The sequence below is a fragment of the Hordeum vulgare genome, chromosome 6H (genome assembly GCF_904849725.1).
Source record: "Hordeum vulgare subsp. vulgare chromosome 6H, MorexV3_pseudomolecules_assembly, whole genome shotgun sequence".
Lineage (NCBI taxonomy): Eukaryota > Viridiplantae > Streptophyta > Magnoliopsida > Poales > Poaceae > Hordeum > Hordeum vulgare.
The window spans coordinates 109,502,077-109,516,378 of record NC_058523.1 but is presented as its reverse complement, the minus strand read 5'-3'; the positions used below and the strand labels follow the sequence as shown (position 1 = coordinate 109,516,378).

General features: G+C 48.7%; 2 protein-coding genes across 2 annotated transcripts; one reads left to right on the top strand and one right to left on the bottom strand.

The window, feature by feature from the left end:
* Positions 1-6,856: 6,856 nt before the first annotated feature.
* On the top strand, positions 6,857-9,753 carry LOC123401426 (protein SINE1-like). The gene is made up of 3 exons (XM_045095225.1): positions 6,857-7,058; positions 7,481-8,918; positions 9,025-9,753. The coding sequence occupies exons 2-3, from the start codon at positions 7,545-7,547 to the stop codon at positions 9,580-9,582; spliced, it is 1,932 nt and encodes a 643-aa protein (XP_044951160.1). The 5' UTR covers positions 6,857-7,058; positions 7,481-7,544; the 3' UTR covers positions 9,583-9,753.
* Positions 9,754-9,869: 116 nt separating this feature from the next.
* On the bottom strand, positions 9,870-14,093 carry LOC123405180 (pentatricopeptide repeat-containing protein At4g14850). The gene is made up of 3 exons (XM_045098974.1): positions 12,505-14,093; positions 11,394-11,884; positions 9,870-10,825 (listed from the first exon to the last, which is right to left on the bottom strand). Exons 1-2 carry the CDS (start codon positions 14,091-14,093, stop codon positions 11,419-11,421), a joined length of 2,055 nt encoding a protein of 684 aa, XP_044954909.1. The 3' UTR covers positions 9,870-10,825; positions 11,394-11,418.
* Positions 14,094-14,302: the final 209 nt, after the last annotated feature.

Genomic DNA, 14,302 nt, shown 5'->3' with positions numbered 1-14,302 from the left:
TGCAACCATACTCCACATCATGTTATTTTGTTAATGATACTGCCTATGGAGTAGTAATGCACTGATTTTTGTCATGCTCCAACATCATGCTACTATTCCAACATCATACTCTATGATTTTTGTGATGCTAAGATTTGTTGATACACCCTCAACATCATGCAACTGAATTGCCCGTGAGCAGGACCTGGAGCCGGCGGCGATATACAGTACCTAAAGCTAGAGCTGGCGAGGCCCTAGGAGGGTGGATGCGATCTGCAGTAGGTCGCTGGCCAGGAAACCTCCGAGGACATGGGTGGCTTGGCGCTGGCCAGCTCCCCTCCGGCACAGGAGAGAGGCGATCTGCAGCAGGGCGCTGGCCAGGTCCCCTCCGGCCTAGGACGACAAGGGGGATCTACTGGCCGAGATGGGAGGGGATCTGATAGGTGGATCCAGAGGTTGGGGTGCTGGAGGTGGGGGCCGCTGGAGGTGGGGGCGATGGAGGTGGGGGGCAACGGATCTAGAGAATTCAAGATTGCTCGCCCGTGTAACGAATCGTTTTTTTTAGTGTAACGGTTCGCCCGTGTAACACTATTTTAAATTTCTTTTCTTATTTAACACTCGAAAAAGATTTTTCCCCCTATTCAGCAGCGAGTCTAAATTTTATGCCCTTTATAATATTTTTGTCCATTTTAAGCCTAAATTGCATCTGAAAAGACCATTTTATCCCTCATGTAACACATAACATTAGTGCTGGACAGTAGCACATACACGCAGCAGCGACAATAGCACATACGCAACTGTACATCAACACACACCCATACAACAGACATAGAGATACATGTAACAATACATACGCGCACGCACGTAACAGCACACACACGCGCGCGCACGTGAGGATAGTATTGTCAAGAAAGAGCTAGCTAGAGATGAAATTACGGTGTGGTGGCTGGTCGTGTGATCGTAAGGTGTGCACGGGGGTGCTGCAGCCTGCAGTGGTAGGCATGGTGGCTCGTCGACGACGTTTTTTCTTTCGCCTTTTTTCATAAAAAAAAGTTCGTCCAAACCTATCAACATGGGATCTAGTTTTGAAGATCTCGACGAGAGAAAGCCAACGGTAAAAACGGTTCGAGATTTGAACGTACGGTTTAGGAGATAAAACGTTCTGAAAATACGGATCTACGAAAAAAGGAAAACTCCCTGGTTGCGACAAATGGCACGCATGCAATGCGCCATTTGTCACAGCGTGTGAAGGTGGAAGTAATCGTTGTAAGGTGTATTCGCTAACTAGTGATTTCGATGATTGGGGTTGCTGGCGTAACCTGACTTAGGCTGTAGGTCTGCCAGCCGGCGATAAGTTGAGCGCAAAAGATGACCCTGACGCACGGTTGCAAGGCTACCCTGATGTGACTGTTACTATTGAAAATAATTTAGACCCTGATGTCTGTGTCACTGGGTCAGCCCATTGGGCTCCACCCTTACGTGTGCGCGCACACACACGCAACAACACGCACACAAGCATACCACATGAGGGGTAAGATGGTCTTTTCAGGTGTCATTTAGGCTTAAAATGAACAAAAATGTTACAAAAGGCATAAAATTTAGATTCATTATTATATATGGAAAAAATAATTTATCGTGTTAAATAGGGCATAAAATTTAAGCACAATATTAAATAAGGATTTCCTCTATAGTATATATAGAGAGGTATAGATTTTGGGGAAACGTTTCAATACGGCGCGCAGGCGGAACCGACGCGTCGGTCGCTCGCTCGCTAGCGTAGGGCCCTGCAACATTTTTCGCACGCGCGCGCTTCGCTCGTCAATGGATGCACGTTTTATACCGTGTAAATTTGTTGCAACTACTGTTTAATTTTGCTACTAGCGTTTTTCATTTGTTACATTTGTCCGCTAAAAAAGTTGCATCCACGGTTGGTTGTAACTCGAGTTCGTTGGATTTTTGCTACAAGCGGCGTTTTGACTTTTATTACAACCGTATTAATTTTTGCTGCAACCGGCATCATTTTTGCTGCAACCGTTTATTAAAAAAGTTGCATACACGTTCACGTAGATTTTTGCTACAAACGGCGTTTGACTTTTGCTACCACGCATCATAAGCTTCGTTTTTTCTACGATCACGTAAATATTTTTTGGAAAACACTTCTTTTCAGTCGGTTGATTTCCAGCTGATGTAAACCCCCTCGGGAGCCCTCCGATCTCCAGAGATCGTGCGGCCCTCGTCATCAGCCTGGTTTCACTTGGGCTTTATTCACGGGAAGTGCTGAAACGGTGAAACGCCCCTTTCATTGATCACATGGACGCTAGGGCCCACAAGGCTTGCAGCAATTTCACGGACCCACTACTAGCTACACTGCTAATTGCTTTAAAAAACCTACTACTAATTTGAATTTTAAAAGAACGACGCTACTAGTTATGTTACTTGTTCAATCATGTAAGCCGTGCACTTACTAGAACCAAGTAAAACTTTTTTGGCTCAACTGCCTGATTGTTGGCGCACCTCACGTCGTGCACAACCACATTCTTTTTTCAAACTGAACTATGTTTCTAATACATATTTTTATTATTGCATTGGACTGTGACGGAAAAGAAGGGTTCGTGCAAACAAGTCTGCACTGGTTTTGCAACTGGCGCTATGCTTTCAAAATATTTTGTTGTTGGTGCAATTGTAACAAAAAAGGTTCATGCAAAAGAGTTTTCACTGGTTTTGTCACTCGGGCTATATTTCTGAAATATTTTTTGTTGTCGCAATGGATTGTAACAAACTGGTCGATCGGACGACTATTATCGTCGCGTCCAATGGTCATTGAGGTGGTCGATATTTTCAAATCATCATTCGGCCAACACATTGCGCTCCCCTAAAAAAGTACTAGCATGCCATGTATGCTTGTAACAAAACTTTGGCGCACCTTACGTGTCGGTTGACTGAAACCCTGATCGAATCGACCACCTCAAGAACCGTTGGATTCCACACACAATAGTCATCCAATCTGTCCCGATGGTCGTTCAGCTGCAGTTTAGGTGGGATTTTATATATAATACAAACAAAAAACTTAAGTGGACTATGCTCTGAAACATTTTCAAAAAATTATTATTTAGGTGGAAGGTTATATAATACATCATAGACCGTTTGTTTGAAGTTATGAATCCTAGGAGATATTGGGAAGAGAAATGAGGAGAAAACACATGGACGGTTGAGCCATGTTGCATACGTGGTTTAGGGTTTGCAACATGAGCCATGTTGCACTTGCAGGTTGCAACATGAGCCATGCGTGTCCGCTTTTGCGAACACTTATCAGCATGTTTAGCCGTGGTTTCAGTTGGTAACATGAGCCATGTTGCGCTCTCGGACCATTCAAATGTGGTTTAGGGGTTTGCAGCATGTGCTACGACATACCCATGTTTTGCTCGCTTTGCATACAATTCTAAAAAGATCAAAAAAATGAATTTTTTCACTTTTTTATTTGTATTCTTTACCCGTGCTAGCTCATTTAAACTCGAGCTAAGAAACTACGTGCCATGTTGCAATGCCTTTTTTCCTTCATGTTTTTGTTGAGATCAAATGAATATTTGTTGCATACGATAACTAGTCAACGCGACAAGGACATTTGATGATAGCTAGCTGGACCTTGGGCATCCGACGGTATAGGCCGGACAAAGCCGTACACGTGACGATGTAAGTCTAACTATTTTTATAGATCGAATAGGACCATCGCCATGTTGCAAAACTACGCAATATTGCAAGGCTGGCCAATACGGGTGCAAGCTAAGTGTACAAAGTTGCAAGCCGGTTGCACGAGCATCGCCTTGGCCGCAATGGAGGGGGGGGTCTTGGTGCACACCAATTGTTGTCGAGCGCATTGGCGTAGTGTCGTGAGTGCCGCGGGGAACACCCGATGTTGCAAATAGCATCGGTCCAGCGTCCACAATGTTGCATGAGAGGACTCATTGGTGTTGCGGCCAGTGTTGTAGAGCGGGCCCATGCAACATCATTTGTATTGATGAGCGCCCGGTACTGCGGGGGTGGCATTTTTGCATAGCGGCATCGATATGGTAGTATGTTGCGGCAGCGAGGAGGGCGATGCACTGGCAAAAGGGGTGGCACTCAATGTTGTAGAGTAGTTTGTTCCGCAAGGGTGAGGGAATCACATGTGCTTTAAGGGAGCCACTATGAAGCATGGGCCTCCCAGCAAGCCTTCATATCACATAATTGTCAATGTCATCATTGCAACATACCTCATCATCGTGGTCGTTGAAGCATCGACATGGTTGTTGAAGCATGAATCGGTTGTCCACGCCGTGGCAACACTCATCATCATAGCCGTCGACGCCATCGCACCATGCCTTGTTGTGGCCGTCAAAGCACCCTTGTGGTCGTTGAAGCAAGCATCGCAACATCGCCACGGCCTTTGACACTATCATAAATCACAACACGCCTCGTAATTGTGGTTGTCGAAACATCATCGCGGCCCTTGAAGCACCTATACAGGCCTGGGCGGACGGGTGTGCGACATGTGCCACCAGCACAAGGCCCCAACTTTGTGAGGGCCTCGAACTTCCGAGTTTGTTGTAGTTCAACGGTACCCACACAAATAAGCCTACGTGAGACTACACACGATGCCATGATCGGGGCCCTGGATTCTAGATGTAGGCCTGCTAGGTGGAGTCCTCCAACGCCGCCTGGCCGCAAGCCCGCAACACATCTCTTCATCAAACTGCCCGATGAACCAGCAACTTGGACGCTCGGGACATGCACTCGTCCCAGCCGACGGCAGGGGGCGGGGACACATACGCGCGGAGCTTTGCCTGATACTCTTTCCCATGGAGAGGAGATCATAGTAGTACTCGAGGCCCGACTAGACGACGGGGGCGAGCTCCTTTGGTAAAAGCCATCAGCTATGCGACGACACGTAAGTGACTTTGCGGGTTGATCTGGGTTCATCGGCGACGTGATTGGATGTCTAGGGACACCATTTTAATCGCTTCGTCTAAAACCGGTATCGTGCTCACTCATGATTACTTTTATTCCTAGCACTTACGATGATAACTTTTCAAGATTAAGCTGCATAGTTTCGGTTACATGGTTTAAGTAGTAAACCTAATATAAACGGATTAAGCTACATGGTTTCAGTTCTTATGATTAGGTTTCATCGAATTCTTTTGTGATTTTTTTACAGAAAATTATACACTCAGATTAGAGCCCATATTGAAGTTTGGCACATGGCCCTTAATTTTGCCGGCCCGGCCTTGCACCTGTAACAACATCCGCGTGCGTCCTTCGATACCATTACATCATGCCTCGTTGTCATGGTTGCTGAACCATGTGTCGCAACATCGCGGAAGGCTTCGCCACCGCCAGAATATGTCTCGTTATCGTGAACGACGAAGAATCGCCACGGCCTCCGAAGCACGCGTCACAACATCACTGTATCATTCGACGCCGTTATAAAACGCCTCATTGTCATGATCGTTGAAGCATTGCCACAACCGATGAAGCACCCTTTGCACTATCAATGTAGTTGTCAACATCATTGCAACGTGCCTCGTCGTCATGGCTGACGAAGAATCATTTCGACCATTTAAGCATGCCTCACATAGTATCCCGTGGTTGTCGACATCGTCGCAACATGTACGCCTTGTCGTCATGGTCGTGCACCCCATCGCAGCATGCCTCTTCGTGGTGTCCATTGACGCCATGGCAACATGCATAGTCTTGGTGGCTGTCAAAGCATGGGGTATGGCCGTTGAAGCAGGCCTTGCTGCATCCACCACTCCACATCATCGTCGATGGTCGTTGCAGTGTCATCGCAACATCAGCAAGCCAGTGGTCCAGCGAGCGCCCTTGTAGCGAGGGTTATGCTAGGCATCAGTCTGACGAACCTGCACGCAGATCGCCTAACTCAACTTGGTCGTGTCCATGGAACACTCGTATTTTGTTGTGAATTCATGTGACCATGTAGTAAACCAACAAGGTGGAGAGGCAGGTTGTAGGAGGGATGTCATAGCAACGTAATGCAATGGGCGTGGTGATTAGAGCAAGTATAGTAGAGTCGGCTGACGGCTGTAAGCTCATGCCATGTCACCTATATCCCATCTTATAGCTAACATGTATAATAGTTGGTTAGAAGAGTGTACTACTTATTTATTATATGGTCCACCTTTCATACTCACAAAGTGTCTAGGAGCACGTGCTAGAGCTGGCTCTTAGCTAAGAGCCCGCTTACCTTCTCTCTCCTCCAACTAAATAAAAATATACTATTTTATTCCTTATAACCAGCTGACTCAGCTCTATTGTACTTGCTCTCCGCACATGGAGTAGCGTAGCATACTTGGAGTGGATAGTGTAACCCTGTAATGCAATGCACTAGGGAGAGAACACGTACCCAAGAAAGAGCGAAGTAATAATACAGGGTCCCTACACGACACGTGGTTGGATGAGGAGGCCGGGTCGCCTGCGCGCAGAGCACTGGCCTAGATTTTGTCGACCGTGAGCGAGAGCCGGGTCACTGCCCATCCCGACTCTGGAGCCCGTGAGCCCGGTCCACGTACAGTCAGTCAATAGGCTCCGCCATGTCTAGGACTGTAATTTCCATGCCCCCAAATTTCAAAATTCCCGCACCTTCCGCGCCTGCTGCGCTGCGCAGCGTCCGTTAAAACGCCCGGTGTTTGACGCACCAGCACCTGCGCCCAGACCAGTCACTGAAAAATGGGACCGCGCGGTGCACTCCTGATTTCTCCGCCACTGGGTCTATCAGGCCAACCGTGAGAAAAGTAGCAGGCTCACCCCTGCACGGGGAATCCCAATCTTAACGCCCGTCCCCATTTTAGCCTCCCCGTCCGTCGAGACGCTCCGCTCCAAGTTCAAATCTTGAGATAGACAGAGAGAGAGAGAGAGTTTTCTGGCACACGCTCCCAGTTCAAATCTTGAGAGAGAGAGAGAGAGAGAGAGAGAGAGAGAGAAAGCTTTCTGCTCCAAGCTACCAGTTCAAATCTTGAGAGTGAGAGTGAGAGAGAGAGAGGATTGGGTGTTTGCTGTTGCGAGGCCTCGCGAGTTCTTCGATCCAGGTCAGTTCAATGCTGGAGCATACTGTACTGCTCCCCTCTTCGCGAGTTCTTCGATTCCTCAGCTTTCTTGATTGAATTGTGATTGGATTGGAGGGGTGGAGCAGAGCAGTGCGCGCTGTGTAGTTTAGTTGTGATTGGATTGCTGCTTCCCGAATCCTGGTGCGGCCATGCGAAAGTGGGGTGGAACAATGAGCCTCCCCACCCTGCAAAGATTGTTTCTTGTTTCTGAAAATCTGAAGATAATTTGGTGATCTGCTATTTATGGCACTACTTTATGGAGCACAACTAATTTGATGGAGTACCTTGTATGAGTATGCATTTGATGGATATATACTAGGGCCGATTTGCCATTACGTTGTAGGAGTATATGTAAGGGAAAGATGCGTAATTTTTTCGCCTGAATCTTGGTTTTTGAATCGCAGGGCCAGCGCGCCGCCGGAAGCTGCCGCATTCTCCTGTCCCGAGAAGGCGAGAACCGCCGATCCGATGGGCCGGAGCCTGAGCCCGCTGCTCCGGCAGGAGCTGAAGAACCTGGACAAGGACGCCGACAGCCGTCGGAACGCCATGAAGACGCTCAAGTCCTACGCCAAGCAGCTCGACTCCAAGTCCATCCCCCACTTCCTCGCCGAGGTCTCCGACAACAAGCCCCCCGGCGTCGGCCTGCCCTCCGGCGAGTTCACCATTTCACTCTACGAGGTACTCGCCAGGGTCCACGGCCGGAACATCGTCCCGCAGATCGGCAACATCATGTCCACCATCACGCGCACGCTCTCCTCCAGCGGCGGCTCCTTCCCGCTGCACCAGGCCTGCTCCAAGGTGGTGCCGGCCATAGCGCGGTACGGCATCGACCCCTCGGCGCCCGAGGAGGAGAAGGCGCGCATCATCGCTTCCCTCAGCAAGCCCCTCTGTGGCGCGCTCATGAGCGACCAGGACGGCGCGGCGTCGGGTGCCGCGCTCTGCCTAAAGGCGCTCGTGGAGTCGAACAACTGGAGGTTTGCCTCCGCCGAGGCCGTCAACGAGGTCTGCTTGAAGGTCGCCGGGGCTATGCACGACACATCGACCCGGTCCAATGCTCACATGGGCCTGGCAATGGCGCTTGTCAAGCACAATGGTCTGATTGCAGAGGCGTATGCGAGGTCCCTTGTGCGCTCTGCCCTGCAGGTTCTTGACGGCGACGCCGCTGAGAGCAGCTCCCAGAAACGGCTCTCGGCGATCCAGATGATCAATTTCTTCATGAAGTTTGTTGACCCCAGGAGCATATCCTCTGAGCTGAGCAAGGTGGTCGATGTCATGGAGCAATGCCAGAACGACCGCATGCCGTTCGTCCGGGGCGCCGCGTTTGAGACGTCGCAGACTGCCAAGAACATTGCTGCACAGAAGGGGTCAAGGCACGAGGTCACCATGAGCCCCATGGCAGGCTCCAACTTCCAAAGGAAAAGAGAGAAAAGCCCATGCAGGAGCCTCTGGAGTGCCAAGGGCAGCAGCCCTGCAAGCTCCACCATGTCTGCTTCGCCGGTTCGGTTCCAGTCCCCCGAATCACATGCCGTGGACTCATCCATCATGTATGACAGCACGCTCACCGAATCGCCCATCTCGATCGGGCAGTCCTCTTGCAACTTCGATCAGAGTCGACGCGCAAACAGGAGGTTATGGAGCAACGATGGTGTGGATGTTTCTCTCAAGGATGGCCTGTTCCTTAGGTTCTGCTCAAACGGCAAGTGCCTTGAAGATGACTTGGGGGAGGTCTGTGACAGCAACGTGACCGATGCCGCCGATTTTGAGCACACTGGCACATTCACAGGATTTGTTTCAGCTAGCCCCAACAACACGTTATCAAGAGATAAGACCCCCAGCCAGCAGGTAGTACACATAACGAAATGCCTATATTGCTTTAGTTTTGATTCAGAAAATATAGAGTGTACATCAGTTGCCTGTTAACTGACTTTGTTGTTTGTTGTTGTTCTAGGCTTCTCAAAGGCCAATCAGCATCGATGATGTGAAGCTATACACACCGAGGAAGCTTCTCCGATCTCTCCAGAGTTCGTACGACTTCGACTCTGACCGTCTTAAGGAAAATTCAATTATGAAGCTGAACTGCTCATCGTCGTTGTCGTCGTCATCATCATCATCACCACCATCAGAACAGGAGCACAAGGAACTTACGGAGTCATCTGAGGATATGCAATCTGAGCATTCTGAGAGCAAGACTGAAGAGGGGAGCAAAGAGACTGAGACCGCTGCTGATAGTGATAGGCCTAGCGCTAACGGCACTATGGAGATTGTGTGCAGAGAAGATAAATCAGGTTTCTCTAATGCTGAAGTTGTGAATACATCCTGCGAAGAATCCTCTGAGGTTGAGTTCAAGGAGCTAGATGTTTGTGTGAAAAGAAGCAGAGGGAAGACCATGAAGTACAAGACAATGTTCGGTTGTCTTTTGAGCATGATTGTTATCATTGTTGCAATCATCGCTGTGTTAATTAGGATAGAAAGTGGTGAGGATTATGTTGGTCTTGTCCCAACTTGATGTCTGTAGGTTTTTGTGCTGTTTATGTTAGTATTGCATTGCTTCTACCACAGTAGTGGTGGTTAGCTGACCTAATTATTTTGCAGTCATTAAACTTTGTATGACAGCAAAATCCTTGATGTTGATTTTCGTCTGTGACTTGCTTATAAAGTGGTGTGTTCCTTTGCTGAAGCAACCACTTGATTTTCTTGAATTGATTTGGTTTGCCAGTTCATATTTCTGTACTCTGCAGTCTGCTCCTACATAGTGCATTATTTCACAACTTGTATAGATGTACGCCGCTGACCTTTTCATCAAAATTCTGAAGTAGCACATCCCACGGTTGATTGTAAAAAATACATAAAACTGAAATGTTTGCATTCTGGTTTTGCTCAGATGCAAAAGTAAAAGAAGCAGATAGCACATGCCTGAAGTTTCTAAAATTCGGATCCGAACCACTTGGTGGGTTCAAGGACATGACCGGCAAACACAATCATCCTCCCCTCCATCATGAAGAAAGTGAAGGGATGGTGAGACGAACTCGGGCTTCCCAGCACAATGTCCGATCCCAGTTATGATTGCAGCTGCCTCAGTCCCTTCTTCATCCACATCGAGACGACGACTGCTTCGTGCACACTCTTTTTCAGGAACGTCGGCCGCCTGTCGTAGTCCTTGCACTTTGGCACATGCTCAGCAGGTTGCCTGAATTTGGTGAGAACGGCAGCGTGAGTCCCAGCAGATGGAGGTCTCAGTTTAAGTTTATCTTGAATTTGGGCAGCCCAATCATGCCACCGGCAGCTGCCTGTCCTGTCTTGGGTATGATGCTGTACAGGTACTCCAGTGCTGCGGTGATCGCATCCACCATGTTGGCGATCCTGTGGCTCTCATCCGGTAGGAAGAGGTACACCGAGTACTCCGCATCAGATGAAGCCTCGGGCGCCTTGGCTGTGCTGGTATGAGAACATGGGTCTGTCATCTGAGTCAGTCTTGAGGACCTTGAACCCGTTCACGGACGAGTCATAGTGCGCGCTGTACATGGGCTTCGACATGAACGGTGCATCAAACACTGCTGCCGTCCAGCCAGTGAATGTGCCCAGCCTCATGCGATGTGTTTCGAATGTACTGCACCACACCACTTGGCCTTGAAATAGACCGCGTGGGCAAGCATGAGGTCGAGGTTGGTGTCGGCAGAGATGATGGAGCCGATGAGGTTGTTCGTGGCCGTCCTCACCCAGCTCTTGATCTTCTCCACTGTTTCTTCCTCCTTCATCAATTAGTTATAGAAAACCAAATCAGAGCACGACTCATTTAAAGGCCATTTTCGTCAAATGAAGTAAGGGAGAACGGTACTTCACAACCATATTCAGACAACAAAACTGGATCAACAAAATGGAATCACGATAACGTTGATGTCTAGAGATGGTCATCTTTAATACTGTAGGTGCCACTTTTAATGAATGAACCACCAATATAGGTGAATATTAGTTTTCAAATCGAGAAAAGGAGCAATTATCCTTGTTTTTTAATAAGAAAATAATAATTACCTGCTGTTTGAAGAATTTGTCCAAGTAGTTCTCTCGATGCTGCAACTATAATAATACTAAACAACATGCATTGGTAACTTGAGAGTTTTCTACTGTAGTTATGCTGGATATTTGTAGTAGTAACACTGAGATCTATTCCTCAATTGACCTCTATACTTCTACTTCTTTGAAAGTTCAAACAAAGACAGTAATATACCAAGACATACAGAAGTGAGGTCAAACATCATCCTTCTGGAGAGATAATTTATAATCTCATGCAACTTTCCTACAGGAACTGATGTTGCATACCTTTTCTGCACCACATGGACAGTTTTCACCAGTAATCCTTGCATGAACACTCATATTGTTTGAAGTGATGAAACCTATTATTGTCCCTCACAATTATCTCCCTATCAACAATACCAGATATAAACTTGAAAGCTCGGTGACAATCCACACATATTCTCAAGTTCTTTGTGATCCTTATAGGTACACCAGGCGGAATGTGAATGAGTCCATAGGCCAGGGCAAGCTTCTCACTATGTTGAAACACTTCTGATTCTTTCTCTTCTTCCTCAAGATCATAAAGTGAATATTGTGTGTCTGGCATGTACCCAGAAGCTAGCATTTGTTTTTTAAGCCTGGCCAGTAATGCCCGAATCTCGCTATTCATCTCATGTTTGGTGTCCTTGGCATGGAAAACATGCACACCATTTTTCCAAGTGATCCAGCTACACCCTGGGTCTTTCTTGATTCCGACGTCTTTCATCTCCTTCCTTACATAAGTTGCTTCTGCCCACCTGGACAAGTTCAGAAGATACATTAAATCAACAAGTATGAATTGTGTGCTAGTGCATTGATTGTAAGGCTAAATTAAGTTCCAAAGAATGGCATAATCTGGCAGATATCTCATCAAATGTTTAGAAAGGTATTAAAATATATATTTTTATTTCCGCAACATAGTGCTTCGGTTAACATGCAAACGTTGCAGATTTCCTCTCCCAGCAACCTGAAAGTTAGGAGGCAGCTCTATTGTAATGGCCAGCTCTATTATTTTAGTTGATGAAGGCAGGCTGCAAGTTAGGAGGCGATGCTAGTGTTATTTGGTTAGAGGCAGCAGTCTGCCGTGCATAGAGGCTGCCTCCAAGAGGAGATAGAGACAGAGAGCTTAAAGGCATGCATACATTGTGGATGCTCGAACAGGCCAAGAGATAAGAGCACATAGTTCAATGTGTTCTATAGTTAATGCCATGAAGAATACATGCGATCTACCGACAAAGTTACGACACTCCACACTGATATGTGGGATTGTTAGTTTTGAGGTGAACTCTTTTAGGCAATATGGCAGTACTTCGCAAAGCATCAATATCACCATGAACCCCTAAGAGAAATTCAGTATGAATAAGCTAGTTAATTTTACCGGCCAGCTGATGCAAGCATGTTCGAGAGTAGCACGTGATTGCCAGAGTCCTGAGGGTCAAGTTCAAACAACTTCTCAGCTGCAATCCTTCCCAGCTCTGTCTTCCCATGCATCTTGCATGCCCCAAGTAGTGCTCCCCAGAGAGAAATGGAAGGTCTCATTGGCATCCTCTGTATAATCTCATAAGCTCGCTCTTCCATTCCTGCACGCGCAAGCAAGTCAACCACGCAAGCATAGTGCTCAGTCCGTGGTTCTATCCCAAACCTCTCCTTCATTGTCTCAAACAGCTCATAGCCTTCCTTGGTCAAACCTCCTCTACTGCAGGCTGTGATCACATTTACAAGTGTGATGTAGTTAGGTGCTGTCTCTCCACTCGCTATCATATCACTGAACACCGCAAGTGCGTTTATAGCATCACCGATGTTAGCATGCCCTCCAATCATCGCATTCCATGTGACAAGGTTCCGCTGTGGCATATCGAAAAAGACATGTTGAGCATCTTCAATGCCTCCGCACTTCCCATACATGTCAACCAGAGCACTTGCAACAAAGATGTTTGCATCGATGCAAGAGCGAACAGCAACGGCATGCAGAGCACGCCCAAGGTCAAGGCCTAGCAGGCCTGCGCATGTAGTGAGCACGCTGGAGACCATGAAGTCAGTCGGCTCTTCCCCAGCACTCCTCGCGCCCAGGTACACAGCAAAAGCATCCTCCTCTGCCCCGTTCTGTGCATATGCAACAACCATGGAACACCATGATACACTGTTCCTGACCCTCATCGCATCAAACACCATCTTTGCCTTCTCCGCGCATCGGCACTTTCCATAGAAATCAACCATCGCATTGGACACCGAGACATCCATGTCAAAACCGCACTTCACAACGAACCCATGGAACTGGGCCCCAGGCAACAGGAGCATCGCCCCGGCACACGCGTTGAAGAACGCACAGACGGAGACGACATTCGGCATCCCGCCAGCCTCTCGGAGCCCGAAGTAAGCCTGGACCGTCTCGAGGGGCCGGCCGTCGAGCACGGCGTTGGTCATCACTGCGTTCCAGGCTACCACGTTTCTGTTGGGCATTTCCTCGAACAGGCGGCGAGCCAGGCCGAGGCGGCCGGTCTTGAAGTACATATCCAGCGCGGCGCATGAGACGAAGGCATCGGCGGGGAGGTAGCCGAACCTGATGGCGAGCGCGTGTATCTGCGGGCCGACGGCGGAGCGAGGGGGTGCGGAGGCGGCGGCCTTGAACGCGGAGGGGAAGGTGAAGTCGTTGGGGCGGAGGCCGAGGCGGAGCATGGCGGCGAAGGCAGAGAGTGCGGGGAGCGGGCGCGCGTGCTGCGCGGCGCCGGAGATGAAGGCCGTGAATGACACGACGGTGGGGTTGGGGTCGGAGGCGAGCGCGGAGGCGGCGGCCGCGGGGAGGTCGAGCTTGGAGTAGAGGTTGACGAGGTGCGCGTAGATGAAGGGTGGGATGCTCGGCGAGAGCACCCTGAGCGCGCGCGCGTGCGCGGCACGGCCGAGCAACGGGCAGCGCGACGCGATCGCGGCCTCCACCGCCGCCGCAAGGCGCTGGGGGTCGGCCGACATTGCCGCGCCCGCGCGCATTTGGTTGTTGAATTGGGTTTCTTTTCAAACCTTGAACTTGTATGAATATTATTATCCCAGTTGAATTTCTAATCCCTAAAATCAAAACCCTAAACCCACATCACATTTTCCAAAGTGATTGCCATACTAAACCAAGACCGTCTGACAACATGCCACAAGGAACTCATGGCCCTTGCATCGACCGTTGCATT

Bases quoted from the DNA above. Each gene is read 5' to 3' on its own strand.
- LOC123405180 (XM_045098974.1), bottom strand. From the start codon at position 14,093: ATGTCGGCCGACCCCCAGCGCCTTGCGGCGGCGGTGGAGGCCGCGATC. The intron at 11,885-12,504 runs GTAAAATTAACT...GAACTTGTCCAG, and splicing joins ATGCTTGCATCAGCTGGCCG to GTGGGCAGAAGCAACTTATG.
- LOC123401426 (XM_045095225.1), top strand. From the start codon at position 7,545: ATGGGCCGGAGCCTGAGCCCGCTGCTCCGGCAGGAGCTGAAGAACCTG. The intron at 8,919-9,024 runs GTAGTACACATA...TTGTTGTTCTAG, and splicing joins ATAAGACCCCCAGCCAGCAG to GCTTCTCAAAGGCCAATCAG.